The sequence below is a fragment of the Petaurus breviceps genome, unplaced genomic scaffold (assembly GCF_028583685.1).
Source record: "Petaurus breviceps papuanus isolate PSGF00001 unplaced genomic scaffold, PetGlider_PUasm1.0 164, whole genome shotgun sequence".
In the NCBI taxonomy this organism is placed as follows: Eukaryota; Metazoa; Chordata; class Mammalia; order Diprotodontia; family Petauridae; genus Petaurus; species Petaurus breviceps.
The window spans coordinates 5,435,783-5,454,035 of NW_027185735.1; the positions used below are offsets into that span (position 1 = coordinate 5,435,783).

The 18,253-nt window shown below is 35.0% G+C and overlaps 1 protein-coding gene across 4 annotated transcripts in view; it reads left to right on the forward strand.

The window, feature by feature from the left end:
• Positions 1-18,253, forward strand: part of SRP54 (signal recognition particle 54) — a 139,174-nt gene that overhangs the window by 10,912 nt on the left and 110,009 nt on the right. For all 4 annotated transcript variants that reach the window (XM_069082247.1, XM_069082248.1, XM_069082249.1 and 1 more), the window contains 3 exons: positions 10,240-10,336; positions 16,109-16,200; positions 17,429-17,513. In XM_069082247.1, the coding sequence (XP_068938348.1) occupies positions 10,259-10,336; positions 16,109-16,200; positions 17,429-17,513 (255 nt within the window). In that variant the 5' untranslated portion in view covers positions 10,240-10,258. The remainder of the gene's footprint in view (positions 1-10,239; positions 10,337-16,108; positions 16,201-17,428; positions 17,514-18,253) is intronic.

Below are 18,253 nucleotides of genomic sequence, written 5' to 3' on the forward strand. Positions count from 1 at the left end.
AAGTTACTTAACCCCAATTGCCCTCCAAAAGACAAAAAAAAAAAAAGGGGGGGGGTTAGGGTTGCTCTGGAGACCCCAAAATACCAATACCGGGTCCTGCCAAATGAATTCAACTCGAGTCTTCTCAGCCAAAGAAAAGTAAAATTTATTAAAAGTTCACTTGCATTAGACCCAGAGTAAGTCTGTGCTGGGTCATTCTATGGTGCTTTCACAGTGCTCTCCCTATTCTATGGTGCTCTCACAAACACGAAGACAGGATGGGGTCTTATATACAGAAGGTTGTGGGAGGAATCTAGGGGTGGTCTAGAGGAGGAGTTTGGGGAGGGTCTTCAGGAGGAGTTAATGATGTCAATGAATGATTAATGGTGGGAAGTCACCTGGAGACCACAAATAATGGTGGGCTAGGCCAGTTCAAGGGTGGGAAGTCTAGAAACAGATCTGCCTCATCAAATGGGATGATTCAATCAAGATTCCAAGGGAGGTTCCCAGAGCCTGTACCTCAAGGAGAGCTCCAGGGGGCTCCCAGAGCCCATACCCCATCAGAATACAAAGATGCCATGTAAAAAAAAAAAATGATGTCATGCAGCTTTCATGACCTAATAGGGATTAGATTTGATGAGATTAATTCACAATGGATCCAGACTTTGCCTTTTCTGCTTCCACAACATCTTCATCCCTTTTTCTTTCCACTTCTGTCTATTAATACAAGCACCACTTTAGTTCAGTCTGTTATCACCTCTCACTCAGATTACTGGAATGGTTTCCAAATTGGTTTCTTTATCTGGTCTTTTTCTACTCCAAGCTATCCACTAGACAGCTGCCAGACTGATTTTCCTCAAGCACAGATCTGACCAGGTCATCACACATTTAGTAAACTGCAGTGAATCCCTGTCTCTAGGATAAAATAGAAATTCTTTTTTTTTTTTGTCCTTTTGAAGGCTTTCACAGTCTTGTCCTAACCTATCTTTCCAGCCTCGTTGGATATTATTCTCCCTCCCACACTTTGCTATCCAACCAAACTGGCCTGTCTGTTCCTCACACCCTTCTACACAAAATCCTTGTAAGAGATACACCGTCAAGCAAAGCATGTCCCAAAATATGTTTCATTCTTTATCTTGAGCACTCTGTCAGATGTCTTAAGAATGGTAGTTGTCCATTACTGCATGCTACAAATTTGTCTTGCTGTTACTGTATAAATTGTTCTCCTGGTTCTGCTTACTTCAGTCTGCATCAGTTCATAGAGTTCTTCCCTGGTTTCTCAGAAATTATCTCTTTCAAGAGAGGAGTTGTAGTGAGATCAGGACAGGCTACATATAGAAGGGCAGTGGTACTTAAGCTACTTGTCTTGAAGGAGGAGTGGGATTCCACAAGGTGGAGGAGAGGAGGAAATCTGCTTTCCAGGCATGAGAGACTATGAGTAAGAAAAGAAATAAATGGGAGTGATGCATCTTGTTTGAGGAACAAGAGAAGACCAATTTGGCTGGATTCTGGAGCAATAATAGGTTACATTCAGGTTCAAAAGGGATTTAAAAAACTAAAGAGAAATTTCCGTTTTATTCTAGAAAGAGGAGATGAGGAGTCTCCCAACAAGGAGTTGCATTTGCATTTGTAGCATGCAGTAAGTAATAATAACAATAAAATAAGAGTGACCACAATAATAACATAGATTTGATCTATCACACTATCACCACCTACAGGCAGCCATTCCTGTATCAGTAGCAACTGAAACCATGATATCAGTTGCTAGTAGTCAGAGTAAGACATGACTGATGAAAAGAAAAGCCGCCCAAGACAGTTTAACTCCTTTAGAATATAGAATGATCTGTTTATGAAATTTCTAAGACAACTAATTGTGGTGTCACAAACAGCATTGTGACAAGGTAACTAGGGAACAAATCTATCTCTGCCATTTACTTGCAAGCAGAGAAGTTACATAAACAATAATAGTTTAGTTATAGAGTTGGACAAGTAACAATGTTTCACTCATTTCCTATGAAGTAGCCACTCTTTCAAGTATTTTAACTTCACAGTAAGTAGATCCTTCTAAACTGTGTGAACCTTTAGACAATTGAGTTAACTTCTCCAGGTTTCTGTCCTCATCTTTAAAATGGTGGTGAGTAAGCTCCCTTCCTAAGTCTAGGTCTATGATCCGCTTATTTGGAATTAATTTAGTTTCGTATGCTTACTTCGTCTTTGTATCCCCAACTCCTAGCTCAGTGATTGGTACATAGAAAGTATATAAAATGCTTGTTGTTTATTTTTAAATGTCTCTTTTCTTTTCCAGATTATTTTATTCATTCTCTCCCAGAAGTGCTTTTTACTTTCTTTCCTCTATATTTTTTCTTATTCTTTCTTACTCTACTGGAATATTTTTTTCTCCACCTTAAGAGGGCAAATTTCTGGCAAGCTATTCAGAAAGATTTCCCCAAAAATCTCATTTAGAATTTACTTAAGTGAATAGAGCACCAGCCCTGGAGTCAGGAGGATCTCAGTTCAAATGAGGCCTTGGACACTTAACACTTACTAGCAGTGTAACCTTGGGCAAGTCACTTAACTCCAATTGCCCTGAGAAAAAGAAAAAAGAATTTACTTTAAAAAAAATTTTTACTTTAAAAAAACCTCAAGAACATAAATTACTTGAGACAAAACATCACTATTTGATAAGAATTTCTGGGGAAACTGGAAATTAGTTTTAGACCAACTTCTTAGAACACAATAATATACTATTACAATATCAAATGTTAACAATAATAGACTATAAGAAGCTCAGAGTAGATGTGACCTGAATGTTAAAGGTTAAAGTATAAAAGAAAAATGAGAAGAGTATTATCAAAATATCCAGTTAACTTTTAAATAGCAGTATATAGAAGAATTCTTAAAACATATAAGAGAGGCAATAAAAAGAATAATGTCGATTACATGAAATTGAAAAGTACAAGAAAATCAACATAACTAGGATAAGAAGTAAAGAAGTCAATTGGGGTGGGGGGAAAGTCTTTGCCTCAAAAATATCTAATAAGCATCTGATAGGGACCAATTGGATCTGTGATTTCATTGTCATGTGAAATTCTAGGAGGAAGAACCTTCCTATGCTACCTTCTCTGCAACTTAGATCTACAATATTTAGGAAATTAACATTAAAAGTTGTTCCCCAATGAATAAGTGGTCAAAGGATATGAACAGATAGTTCTCAAAAGAACCATAAAGTATTAGCAACCTTATGGAAGATTGCTTCAAATAATTACTAATAAGGAAACTCAAATAAAAAGAACTTTGAAGATTTGCTTCAACCCTTCCCCCCCCCTCCCAAAAATTGCCAAAGATGACAAAAGATGGGGATAGTATTGGAAAGATTGTGGCAGAAGGGAGCATACTAATAATTTGGTGAAGCTATGCATTGATCCAGCTATTTTGGAAAACAATTTTGCATTATGCAAAGAAAATGACTATAGAAAGTCAGTGGCCTAAAAAGGTCCCATCTATATACAGTGCATCAAAGTATTAATAACAATGCTTTTGTTGTAGCAAAGCACTAGAAACAGAATTGAAATTCATTAGTTGAGAAATGTCTAAACAAATTGTGATACATGATGTAATAAAATATTATATTAAGAAATTATGATTATACATAATAATATAGGAAGATATATGAACTGATGCAAAGTGAAGTAAGGAGAACCAGGAAAAAAGAATATACACTAAATACAATATTGTAAATGGAAATATCAATACATCAATCAAAATTGAATGCTATGAAACAATGAAGGCCAGGCTTGACCCCAAAGAAGAGATAGGCAAAATTATCTTCCTGCTTTATTTACAGAGACTATGGGTGTGGTTCATTACATGTAATGTCAGACTTTTTTGATATGCCAGGGTTAGTTTTGTCCAATTTATTTTCTTTGTTATAAGGGCTAGCTCTCTGTGAGGGTAAAGAGATGCAATTGGAACTATAGGTGAAGTAATATCAAAAGATGTCAATAATTTTTTTTAAACTATCTCCACAGGCAAAAACAAAGACTTAAACATAATTTCTAAAGAAACAATAGTTTGTTTTATAATGGCCTTGTTCACTGCTTACTGACTGCTAATTTCTCATTTAAAATTTGCCCAATATGAAATCAGTTTGGGTTTTTTTTTCCTCTAAAGGATAATTTAGAATCAGAATGTTAGAATTCAAAGAAACTTTTAGATGTCTTTAGATTTAGTAGGTATAGATAGTGTATCTAGCTGGCAGATAGAATAAGGGAATATATCAATTAAATTTCTGTTGGTTAGAAATGCTTTGCAGTGGAAACTGTAGAAGAACTGGGACTAGAACCCAGTCTTCTGATTTATTTCCCAGCCAGGACTTTTGCTATAATAACAGGCTTCCTTTTAAACCTTGAGACCTTGTGATAGTAATGGCAATTAAAGATTCCCCTGTATTGGCTTGGTTTTCAAATTGATTGTGTTAAAATCCAGAGCTTGTTAATCCCACCTGTGGGATGGGCTTGTTGATGTGAAAAGAGAGTCCTGAACTGGGAGGAGCTGGTGACGTAAATTTGGAGAGACAAGAGAGAGGCAGAAGAACTTTTTGGAAGCAGCACCTCGTGGAGGCAGAGAGAGAGACTGAGAGAATTACTGGTGGCCACTTTGAATTGCCCTGGACTTTTGAGACCTGCCCCCTGAGCTGCCAAGGACTTGAGGAGACATGGCTGCGTTGCTGGTACTTTGTCTGTCTGTTTTGATGTTGTTTTGCCAGATTTGTCCACTGGTGAAAGACAGTCCTGTTGAAGTAGTCCTGGAACCTGGCTGTTGGCTAAGAAGCCCTGAGACTGTCCTGCAGACAGAGTGAATACTGCCCACTGGTGAAGGACAGTGCTGTTGTTGCAGGGGTCTGGGAACCTTTCTGTTGGTTCATAGAGACTGTCCTGCAGACAGAGAGTGAATGCTGTCTACTGGTGAAGGGCAGTGCTGTTGTTGCAGGGGTCTGGGAACCTTTCTGTTGGTTCAGAAGCCCTGAAGAAGGATTTTCTTGTTGTATGTTTACAGAAATCGTGGGAGAGGGTTTTGCTAATGTTTTCAGGGGTTCTAGGACTGTCTTTCACCAGTGGACAAATCTGGCAAAACAACATCAAAACAGACAAAGTACCAGCAACGCAGCCATGTCTCCTCAAGTCCTTGGCAACTCAGGGGGCAGGTCTCAAAAGTCCAGGGCAATTCAAAGTGGCCACCAGTAATTCTCTCAGTCTCTCTCTCTCTGCCTCCACGAGGTGCTGCTTCCAAAAAGTTCTTCTGCCTCCTCTAGTGTCTCTCCAAATCTACATCACCAGCTCCTCCCAGTTCAGGACTCTCTTTTCACATCAACAAGCCCATCCCACAGGTGGGATTAACAAGCTCTGGGTTTTAACACAATCAATTTGAAAACCAAGCCAATACAGGGGAATCTTTAATTGCCATTACTATCACAGACCTATGTCCGTTGTTTTAATGTTTGAAGCCACAGGGTTGTTTTCTCTGTGACTTTTCTCTAAGGGAGGAGACCCCAGAGTGCTGTCAGGAGCCTTATCCTCTGGTGCCTCACTTCCATGTACCGTTCTTAGATGATGAAACAGTAATAACACAGTCCCTGTTTAGAATGTCACATTTTGTCATCAGTGTTTTCAAAATGTTTCATGTTTACTTTGTCCTTGCAAAAACTTTATGAGGCAGTAAAGACAGGCAGTAGAGAGGGACCTGGCTTCTGGTTTTAGTTGTTTTGCAGCTAACCTGCTGTATGAACACGGGCAATCTACTCATTAGGCTCTCAGCTTCCCCATCTCTATAATAAAGGGTTTGTACCTTGTTTTTATAGGTGTTTTAACATCCCTTTTTTGACTCAGTTTACCTTCATAGATGTTATAATAATCTTCACTTAGTAATTTAAGCCCAGAAAATTTGAAGAATTGAAAAATCTCCCAGAATAACTTGGGAGAACAAGATCCTTCTCTTAAGATCACTGGGAAGAAACAAAAAACAAAAACCAGGAAAGTCCTGGGCAAGGGAAGCTAACAAGTAAGAGTTAATAGAGGTATTATACTGGGCCACAATTTCTACTTCAGGCAAGTGTGTGTACAGGGGTGCATGTGTGCTTTGTATACATGCATGTGTGTGTGCACGCGCCTGCGTTGAGGAAGAATTTCTGAGAATAAGGAAAAGAGTTGACCTTTAAATGCCTATTAGATAAGTTACCATTAACCTTGAAAGACCAGAATTTTAAAATAGCATGAAGGTCCAAGGTATATCAGTTTTCAGAGTGCTTTTTTATTTTTGTTCATACAGCAAAGAAAATAGAGTAGGACAAAAAATTTTTATTTCAGAGTAAAATCATATATGTAATTAATATTATATAAAATTATGTTGTGTTACTAATTTTATGTTACAATATAGTAATATGATATATGTGTGTATATATACATACATAGCAATAAGTATATCTATAAACGTATATTGCATTATTTGATGCACTTGTATTTTCTGGTGATGTAGAGGAGAGTGCAGTAGAGACCAAGCTCAGTGAGTTGGGAAGGATGAGGAGGAAGGAACTGAAGATGAAAATAATAAAAGTTTAAAATTGACAAAAGATGAACCCTTCAGATAAACTTAACAGCTCTAGATATCAGGTATAGGATGACTGTTTTCTTGACCAAGAACCTATTGAGCACATTTATTAAGTACCTGGTACTATGCTAAATGTTGAGATGCAAATAGAAAAAAATACAGTCCCTGCTCTCAACACAACACAAAAGAAATTTGAAAAGGGAAATGGGGTTGGGTGGGTGGATGTGGTGTAGGGGGCATGATGACTTCTAGAGTATAGCAGCCCTGTGGGAAATGAAGAAATGGCTAACCTGGGGCCAGAAGGTGAGGGGTAGGAAGCAGTTCACTTGTTTCACTCATATCCAGTTCATATTGGGAAGGTAGGGGTCCTTAATTGGGGAGCAGCTCTTCAATCTGCTTTCCATTCAGAGGGTCCCAAGGTAGAGGGTATTGCTGAGGTATGAGTACCAAGTCTGATTTGATCTTGAAAGATGATGATGTTTCTCTGGGTGTGATGAAGTACAAAAGTAGTGCAGCCAGATGGGAAAAAAGAAATTCTCATTACCCAAAAGACTAACAAAGTATGGATTAAGGGAGAATATTCCAGTAAATGGAGTATCAGAGATACCTGTGACATCCTCCTTTTCTTACCTTCCTAACTGAAAACTATAACCTGACTGCCCTCTCTTTTCTTCTTTGCCTAGGTTTTTTTTAGGGTTTTTTTTTTTTTGCTTTAAATAGTATTTTTTTCCCCACAATTACATATCAAGAAAATTTTTAGTATTCATTTTTATAAGATTTTGAGTTCTAAATTTTTCTCCCTTCCCTCCCCTCCCCTCCCCTCCCCTCTTCTGAAACAGTAAGCAGTTTGATATAGTTTATACATATGCTGTCATGTAAAACATTTCCATATTCATTATGGTTGTGGAAGAAGAAACAGAACAAAAGGGAAAAAAACATGAAAAGGAATAAAATAAATGAAAAAAAATATGCTTTGATCTGCATTCAGAATCCATCAGTTCTTTATCTGGATATGGATAACATTTTCCTTCATGAGTCATTTGTACTTGTCTTGGATCATTGTGTTGCTGAGAAAAGCTGAGTAATTCATAATTGATCATCACATATTGTTGCTAATACTATGTATACTGTTTTCCTGGTTTTGCTCATTTCACTTTGCATCAATTTGTACATATCTTTCCAGATTTTCCTGAAATGTGCCTGTTCATAATTTCTTACTGCACTATAGTACTCCATTACATTCATATACCACAGCTTGTTCAGCCATTGCCAATTGATGGGCATCTCCTCACTTTCCAATATTTTGCCACCACAAGTATGACTGCTATAAACATTTTTGCACATGTAGGTCCTTTTCCTTTTTTTTTTTTTTTACAATCTCTTTTGGAATACAGACCTAGTAGTGGTATTGGTGGATCAAAGGGTATTACAGTTAACAGTCTAACATTATAACGGTATAACAGTTTGGTCGCCCCTTGGGCATAGTTCCAAATTGCTTTCCAGAATGGTTGGATCAGTTCTCAATTCTACCAACAGTGCATTTCTTTCCCAGTTTTCCCACATCCTCTCCAACATTTATGATTTTCCTTTTCATTAGGCTAATCTAATGTGTGAGGGTGGTATTTCAGAATTCTTTTAATTTATATTTTTCTAATCAAAAGTGATTTAGAGCACTTCTTATGCCTATGGATAGCTTTGTTTATTTTATGTGAAAACTGCTTGTTTATATTGTTTGACCATTTATCAATTGGGGAATAGCTTGTATTCTCATAAATTTGACTCAATTCACTATATATTTGAGGAGGGGGGGCCTTTATCTGAGCCATTTACTATAAAGATTGTTTCCCAGCTTTCTAATTTTCTTCTAATCTTTGTTGCATTAGTTTTGTTTGTACAAAAGCTTTTCAATTTAATATGATGAGAATTAATCAATTCTGCCTTTCATAATGCTCTCTATCTCTTGTCTGGTTATAAATTCTTCGCCTCCCCATAGATCTGAGGTAGACTATTCCTTGCTCTTCTAATTTGATTGCTTTATTGTCTATGGCAAGATGTAATTTCCTTCCTTATCTCTTTTAATTAGGTCCATTTTTACTTTTACTTTGTCTAAGGATTACTGCCCCTGCTTTGTTTTACTTCAGCTGAAACACAATAGATTCTGTTGCTGCCCCTTACCTTTTCTCTGTGTGACTCTCTGCTTCAAGTATGTTACTTGTAAGCAATATTGGAGGATTCTGGGTTTTGATCCACTCTGCTATCCACTTCCTCTTCTCCACCTGTGTTATGAAAGACCTGTAACGTGTATAAGCTATTTCAATTGCTTACCTTCTCAATGAAGGGGTTAGATGAGGGAAAGAATTTGGAACTCAATTTTAAAAATGAATAAATTGTTAGTACATGTTCGAGGAAAATAAAATACTAAGTTAAAAAATAAAAGAATTGTAAGGTGAAGCTTCCAGTATTTCTTTGATCTTAAGGGCAAAGCAGTATTCCACTAGACTAATTCTACATAGACTCTCAATTGCTCTTCCCTCACTACTCAACCTCCCAGACCCATGAAGCTCTGTCAGTTGCAAAAATGGTGAAAGAGAGAGCAAGGAAGATTTTGAGTAGAATTGAAAGAGGCTGGAGAAAAATTGATAGTACTTGGCTTCTCATCTGCTTGATTTGGTTCAGGCAAAATAAGCAAACTTTTGTTTTAGTCACTTTGAAAAGTGCCCAGAGGGGCGGAGCCAAGATGGCAGAGTAAAAGCAGGAACTTACTTGAGCTCCCACACCAACCACCTCTAATACCTATAAAAAAAAAAAAGATTGTAAACAAATTTTAGAGCTACAGAACCCACAAAATGACAAGAGAGAAACAAATCTCCCTCTGAAGAATTCCTGGCAGGCTGACAAGAAGGGTCTGTCACACCAAGTTGTGAGCAGAGCACAGTCCTGTGCTGGCTCAGACTGATGGCCCAGACTAGCTGGAGCAGACTTTAGGAGAGTGAATCACCAGCAGCTGTGGCTGTTTTCAGACTTCTCACCCCATAAATGCCAAAGAGAAAGTAAAAGGTCAGTGGAGAAAGAACCCTGTTGATCCAGGGTGAGAGAAGAGCAGGATCCAGCCCCTGCCCCCAGGGCAAGAGGTGCAGGGCAGTGCAGTGGCAGAACCTATTTTTAGTATCTCTTTTTTACAGGATGTAACAAAGAGATTCTTGATTAGGAACTAATAATTTCCTTAATACTTCATTTTTCCTTTCTTTCTTTAAGTGATCTCTTCAAAATCATAGAATTTAGATTTAGATTAGATTTAGAGCTAGAAAGGACTTTACCATCAAGTCCCATTTCCTTATTTTACAGGTGAGGAAACGAAGGTCCACAAGAGGTTAAGTAATTTGCCTGGGGTGTTATGGCTAATAATGTCTGAGGTAGTATGTAGACCCAGGGCTTCCAACCATCCCTGCATCCACTGTACCAATCTGCCTTTCTAAAATCAAATCCCTTGCAACTGACAAAACCAGTCTCACCAAATCCAGTTTTTATAATTATTGGAAATTGGCTAGAAAATCCAAATTCAAATTGTTTGTATTATAATATTTACTGCTTCAAGTTTTTCTTTTTAACTATTTTTGTTTTTCTTTGTTTATTTGTTTTTTGATATCACTTTTTAAGGTTGTTTTAAGCTGCCAAGATGGTGTTAGCAGATCTTGGAAGAAAAATAACCTCAGCACTACGATCATTGAGCAATGCCACCATTATCAATGAAGAGGTATGTATTTGGTATGATACAAAATTTATATAGTGGTGTCAAATAGAAACAAGGGAATACTAAACCATGTTAAGGATTCCTGTGGACCACATATTGACTTAGAAAACCACATATTAACATTATGTTTTGTTGCATTTTTATTTATTTTACTGAATTACTTCCCAATAACTTTTTAATATGGTTTCAGGGAGTGTTGTGGGCCACATTCAGCCTGTGGGCCCTGTGTTTAACCCCTCTCGTATAGACTACCACTTAAACTCTTACTGATTTTTCTGAGGTTAAAGCAGAAGCAGTAACACTGGTACTACTTCTGCTCATGTTTATTTTTATAAGATTTACTTGTCAGGCAAAATCCAAAAGCCAACTATAGTGTGTGGGATTATTTTGTCACCTTATTTTTAGCCTCACTTTCCTAGAAATAATTAATTAAAACTTTGGCACAAAAAAGTAGGTACTATTCCCTTTTGATATTAACTTAGATTTTATGTTGTACTCTCCCTCTCTGAGTTGACTACTAGGCCCTCCTTATTTCCTCCATCAGTACACATTAAACTTTAAAACATGCTCTTTTGAACATCCTTTAATCTCAGAACTTTATTATTTCATCTTTCCCTTTTCCTGACTGTTAATGATGATGGAAGTGCTTTTCATTTCCTATATAAGTTCCCTTTTTATTTTTTATTAGCTGATATTACCCGTGATCTGTGAATGTCCTTATTTTTAGTTTTACTATTTTCATTATAACATATTTTCTTCTGGTTTTTGGAATATTGGAATATCCATAACTAATGTCTAGAGAAGGAAAGAATAATTAGCATTTTCATAAATTATTCTTTACATATATACTTCATGCAAACAAATAAATTGTTTTTCTGACATTCTGCCTTGGCTATATTCTATAATTAGCTGTTACCAAATAAAATTTGTTAAATTTTTCAAGTCTATTTTAATTTTGTAAGTATTCAATTTTGCATCAGGGGTCCAGACTCGTTCTATACTTTAATATGTTATTACTGTTGAAGACATATATAATTATTTTAACTTATTTAACTTTTAGAATTAAGTATAAATAAAAGAATAATTAGTAAGTTTCCTAGTTTTTCCTTCCTGTGGATATTGGCAGATAATGTGAAACTAGTAGTACTTAACCTGTCTGACCCTATAAAACTTTCTATTTTCTTTGTGTGAATGATAAGGAAAATTGACAGCAGAGGAATACTTGATAGGAAACAGTATAACTATTGAATGGTCAGCTTCTCAATTTTTCCTTCTGTGGTATATACATTGTTCACTGATTGATAGGTATCAGAGCCTGGACACTAAAGGCAGGCTGCCTGAGAGTATTTTTTAGTATTATCTTTAAAAATACACATATTCTATACCAGAAAGTTATGTTTTTTTGTGACATAGTTTTTATGTATGTACAATGGTAAAGCCTCTCATAGACGGTAACATACGAGAAACGTAGTTTTATCTAGGGAACACAGATTCTTTCTTATAGCCCAAAGAAAGAACTCCTGGAATTGAAGGAGAGGGCTGTTTCCACAAAACCTTTACTTTGTGAATATGAGTACAGCTTCATAGGCCTTCAGGGAGCATGCTTAGTTAAAAGTAGAGAATACACATTTATTATTGTGCTAGAATAAAAAAACCTCATCAACCTTAAAAATATAAGGTTTTCCATACTTTATTTGGAAGCTCCTATATCTTCCTTCTTAGTCATTCAAACATATTAGTCATGAGACATTGAGCTGATTTCAGATTAGCTAACTTGCTGTATAAGGTGCTAAATTTTTTTGGTGATAATTTTTCTCATTTGTAAAATAGAGATAAGGCTAATGGTAAAGGCTAATTAATGCCTTTTATCACATTGTATGCATTATTGTTGTAATGATTTTTAAAGAGTTTGAAATATTAATGTAAATTAATGCATATTTTAATTGGTATAAGTATTTAATGCATTATTTAATTTTATAGTTTTTCTAAATTCCTCATTGGCCATTGATATGTTTATGGAAAGATTTCTTAAATGGTTACAATAAGACATTAACTAATAACATTTTCCTCTAAACCCAAATAATTTGTTCTGAGAAATTGTTTCTTCATTTATTTTCTGTCTTTAGAAGTCCAAATCCTAAAATTTTTTCGTGCAAAAATTTTGAGTTTATGCCTGTTGAATACAATCAGATACTAAAAAAAATAGTTGATCATTTCCCCTCCTGCCATTTAAATTATTACATTGAAATTGAGTCATGAAATGATGGTAATTAATTCATTGTAGATTAAAAGTCTATTTTTTATTAAATCTATTAAAAATAGATTTTTAATCTACAATGAATTAATTACCATCATTTCGTGGTAATTTCTTATCTGAAGGTTTATCAAAGGATAACGATTAAAAATAAAAGAATTTTTTCTTAATATGATGAAAAGTATCTATCTAAAACCATTTTTGTAACTACAGGACAGGCTTTCCCACTAAAATTAGGAGTAAATCAAGGGTACTTACTGTTGCCACTATTCTGTGGTCCTAGAAGTACTAGATATAGCAAAAAGAAAAGGAAGTAAAATTAAAGGGATAAAAATGGGCAAAGAAGATGCAAATCTTTTTTTGCAAATGTTATGATAGTATATTAAGAAGCCTCCAGAAAAATTCATTCCAGGAAAAAAAGTTAGTTTCCTGATAATGAACAAAATAAGGAGAGTTATTGTTCTTTTATTACACCAATATTGATTTGTATTTGACTCAAGATTGATCTTTCCTCTATGTTGATTTTATTTATATTGTTATTGCAAACGAAAGACAAATTCATAAATTAGAGTAACAGAAAAAAAGGTAAATCCCCCCAAATCATCAGCCTTTCTTTATGTTGCCAACGAAACTGATGAGGAAAAAAGATGGAAAAAAGAAATGCCATTTAAGAAAACATCAAAATATAGTGGCACTTTTGTGATGGAAAAGAATTGCAAAGAAGATTGATGTCCATTGAATGCGGAAGGGTTAAACAAATTGTGGTACTTGAATGTATTGAAAATTACTGTGCTGAAAGAAGTGATGAATATGATGAATACAAAAGAAGCATGGAAATGTCTATATGAATTGAGGCAGAATAAAGTAAAGCAGAATGAAAAAATATATAGAAAGTGACTTTTGTTGTGGTTCAGTTGTTTTTTAGTTGTATCCAACCCTGTGACCCAGTTTTGGGGTTTGTTTTTTTTTTTTTGCAAAGGTACTGAAATGGTTTGCCATTCTTATTTACAGATGAGGGAACTGAGGCAAACAGGGTTAAGTGACTTGTCCAGGGTCACACTGCTAGTAAGTATCTGAGGCCAGATTTGAACTCAGGAAGATGAGTCTTCTTGACTCCAGGCCTGGCACTCTATCTACTGTGTCACCTAGCTACCCTAGACAATGACTACAACAATGTAAATGGAAAGAACAACCACACACACAAAAATCAAAAGTGAATATAGCAAAATTATATATATCAAGTATGACTTAAAAGAAGAGTAATGAGAAGATACCCCCAACCCATCTCTTTGTGTTGGTGGGAGGCCCACAGGTATAGCACGTTGCACATGTTTTTAGACTTTTTCATATTGATCAATTGTACCAATTTTTTCTTTCCTTCCTTCCTTCCTTCCTTCCTTCCTTCCTTCCTTCCTTCCTTCTTTCCTTTCTTTCCTTCCCTTCCCTACCCTGCCCCTACTATTTGTTATATTGGATGGCTCCCTAAAACAGGTAAGGGGAAGAATACTAAAGAAAACTATGATGATGTAAAAAAAAAAAGATAAAAGACATAAGTATATGGGAATTAATCTACTAAGGTACATGTAAGACTTAGATAAATACAGTGGCAACAAATCCTTTACAGATAAAAAAACAAATAATCACACAAAGATTTTATTGTTTATAGCTGGATAATACCAATATAGCAAAAAGAATGATACTATCTGAATTATTTAATGTTGTATCAATTGAATTGCTGAATAGAATTTGACAAAGTAAAAAAATTCATTTGTAAAAACAAGCAGAAAGAGGCAGTTAGATCCCAGTTCTTATTACTAAGAAGTATTTGTCAAACTGTTTGCTACTGTATTAAGAATAGGAAAGCAATTCAGTGGAATAAACTAGATAAATAAGCCCTGCAAATACAGGCACATAGTAGTCTAGTATTTCATAAACCCAAGAAGATAGCTAGGGAAGGGATTTACTATCTGCCAATAACTTCTGGAAAAACTGGCAAGCAGTCTGGTGAAAAATAGATTTAAGGGACACAGTGAATAAAATACCAGCCCTGGAGTCAGGAGGACTTGAGTTTAAATCTGGTCTCAGGCTATATGATCCTGAGCAAGTCACTTAATCTGATTGCCCTCCCCACCCCCCAAAAAAGAAAAAGATTTAGATCTGCATCTTACCCACAAATTGTATATGAGTTAACAACCTAATTTTTTTAAATCATAAAAAATTAAAGGAACTTTATAAGGATATTTTTTATCATTATCATAGGACAAAAATTTATCTCCCGAGTTATGATAGAAAAGATTGTAAAAGACAAAACAATCTTGATTATCCAGATAAGCCTTTTGCACATACAACAGTGCACCTAAAATTGGAAGAAAATATCTAGGGGGAGCTAGGGGGAGCAGTGAAGAGAGCACCAATCCTGGAGTCAGTAGGACCTGAGTTCAAAGCCAGCTTCAAACGACACACTAACATTGTGACCTTAGGCAAGTCACTTAACCCCAATTGCCTTGCCTTCCCCTCCAAAAAAAAAATATGTAGATGGGGGGGGGGGGCTTTTTGACTAATGACATCCAAAATTAGTAGATAATTGAAACAAAACTCTGACAGGAAAAGATTAAAGGATTTGAGCAGTTTTCTAAAGAAGAAATACAAACCTGTCTAATCAAATGTTTAAGTAAAAAAAAGTTGCTAATAGAGAAGTCTAAATTTCAGTCACCTTTAAATATCTCATAATCATGAAGCTAGGAAAGATTTTAAGAGATAAGAAAACTCATTGTTCGAAGGGACCTATGAGAAGAAAGACACAATTAGTGGTCGATGTAGCTTTGGATGAGCACAGTCATTCTATAAAAAAGTTTGGAATTGTGCCCCCAAAAAAATCCTATTGAGTTATTTATTCCCTTTGGTCCAGAGATCCTACTTTTGAGACTATACTCCAAAGAAGTCATTGATGACAGGAACAGACTCCTAAGTAGAAACATTCGTTGCAATGGTACTTGTGAATAAAAAGTTGTTTTTTTTTTAAGTGTATGCCTAGTGATTGGGAGATGGGAACAATGTATTGTTGAGGAAAGAGAATAGAAATAAAAATTATGGGTTTTGGCTACAATGGAATCTTACTGCTTTGTAAAGAGTGAAAAATACAAAGAATTCAAAGAAATTTGTGAAGATTTATATAAAGTGATACAAATTAAAGCAAACAGGTAAAACAATATACACAGTGACTATAAAAATGCAACTAAAGTTCACATTGAGAAGCAACAAAATACTTTTTACTTGTAGTTCAGTGTTTGTGAAGGGGAGCATTATTTGGCAGTTTGGCAAGTTCCGTGCTAAAATGTATCAGTAAATTAAAGTAGTACTAAGGGGGATTTATTCTTTCATCTTTCTATACTTTGTAACAAAATAGGGTATTGCCATACCTTGTTAAACTAATAATTTAGAGTGATTTTGTTATCATTGTTTTTATGGTCATGATCAGAATGAAAAGCTGGTAGTTTTTAATGACAAGTTTCGTTTTTTAGGTTTTAAATGCTATGCTAAAAGAAGTCTGCACAGCCTTGTTGGAAGCTGATGTTAATATTAAGTTGGTGAAACAGCTCCGAGAAAATGTCAAGTAAGTTAAACAAAGTCAGTTAAAACAAGTTTCTTGTTTGTACTGTAGAGAGGAATTATCTAGAAACTATAGAAATTAATTATTTACTAAAGATATATAGGGTAAAAAATGTACTTTGTTCAAAATCTGAGTTTTATAGTATATTTCTATATTGATGGTCAAATAAGAATAATAATACCCATGCTACCTACCAGTACCTCACAGGATTGTTGTGAGGCCTAGATTACTATGCATATATGCCCTATGTAAATTTTAATTTTTTTGTCATTCAAAGAACAAACTACAGATTGTCATTCTACTGGCATAAATGGCAGGTCCTTTTTAAATTGAATTTTCTTGTTACTATTCAGCTTTTGAGAATTTACTTAGAAATTTGAGGGTATGTTACCTTTTCTAGGTGATATAAAATATCCAACTAAGCATCTTCTATACTGAAGAGTGTGAGTCTAGTATCCCATAACCTTCTTCTGCCTCCCTTCAACCTTCCCCCACATGTTGAAGGAAGTAAAGTAAGCCATCTGATCTCAATAATTATAATATTCCCCTAAAAAGTAGATCTGGCTGTGGCAGAGCAGATAGAACATAGAATTATTATAACTTAATCAAAATTTCTCTGTTCCTCTTCATATTCAAGCCATTACTGTTTAGAATGTATGACTTGAGTGGCTAGCCTAGTATATAGTACTTTTCTCTCATCTAAAGCATTTAATCCAGTTCTCTGAATGGAAAATTTGAAGACATAAACTTTCAAGGTTCCTTTGATATTAGAAGAGTGATTGTAATGAGACCAGAACAGATACTTTAACTTTTTTGGTTTAGAAAGTTTGAAAAATAGTGGCACACGATTTTCATCTAATATTTTTCAATAAAACTTTTTGATGTCTGTTTACATATAGAATTATAGTTCTTATTACAGGAAGGAATTTCAAGAAATCATAGTCCAACACACTTCAGGCAAACAAAGTGGAATTATTATCATTAATAGTTAAAGCAACAAAGTAATACGTACATTTTCTGTAATGGTACTTATCCCTTGTAAATTACCCAGTTTTCAAATTCAAGGCCATGCATACAAAAGATTGAATTTTTCTGAACATTTTTAAAGTATACTTTCAAATATACTGGCATTCTTTGATAGGAACACATTTTGGGGAAGGTGGAAATGACATAACTGCTATTTCTTTTTTTTTTGTTTTGTTAAAAAACTTCAAATACTACTGTTGTGTAGGTCTGCTATTGATCTTGAAGAAATGGCATCCGGTCTGAACAAAAGAAAAATGATTCAGCATGCTGTATTTAAGGAACTTGTAAAGGTAAAACTATACTAAATTTATACTGTAATTCTCTGCATAGATTAAACAGCTGAACCTAGACTAGTGTTAAAAATAGGAACAATACTTATATAGTATAAAACATTTATTTAGGACATTTCATCAAAGCTTTAAAAGGAAAGGACCAGTTTAGCCTTTGAATATTCTGAAATATTATAGGTCATTGTGAATCTACACATTCCATAACATTATAGAAAAGAAAGTCTTGAGAAGTTGTCTTTGAGGACAAATTGTGTTCATGAAAGCCTCACTAATTCGGACTGATGTAGAGTACAATTAAATTGTAGAATATTAGAAAAATTTCATTTTTATTACCTTTTGTACACTTAAAGTAACCAGGAGGCTATTAAATAGATGCTACTTAATACCGATCTTGCTTTTATATCTAAATGAATATTTCTAAAGTATTTAGAAATAGTTTTTCTTTTTTTTTGTGAGGTTTCAATATTTTATTCAAGTTGTATTTTTTAAGTAGTGGTAAGTGCAGCATTTGGAGGGGAAAGTGTCTAATTCCACACAATATGGAAGATTCTAAAATGTATCCATTAATTGCTAAAAAAAAATTAGTGTGAGAATACAACAGAAGTCCAATTTTGATTCCAAGTGATGTCACTATGTGAACACAGTTACACAGACTCTTCCCTGCTTATTGTTCTGTGTCCTAGCAGCCTCTTTATATGTCACTCAGTCAGAGTGAATGGAACCTCAGTGAGACTGGGAAT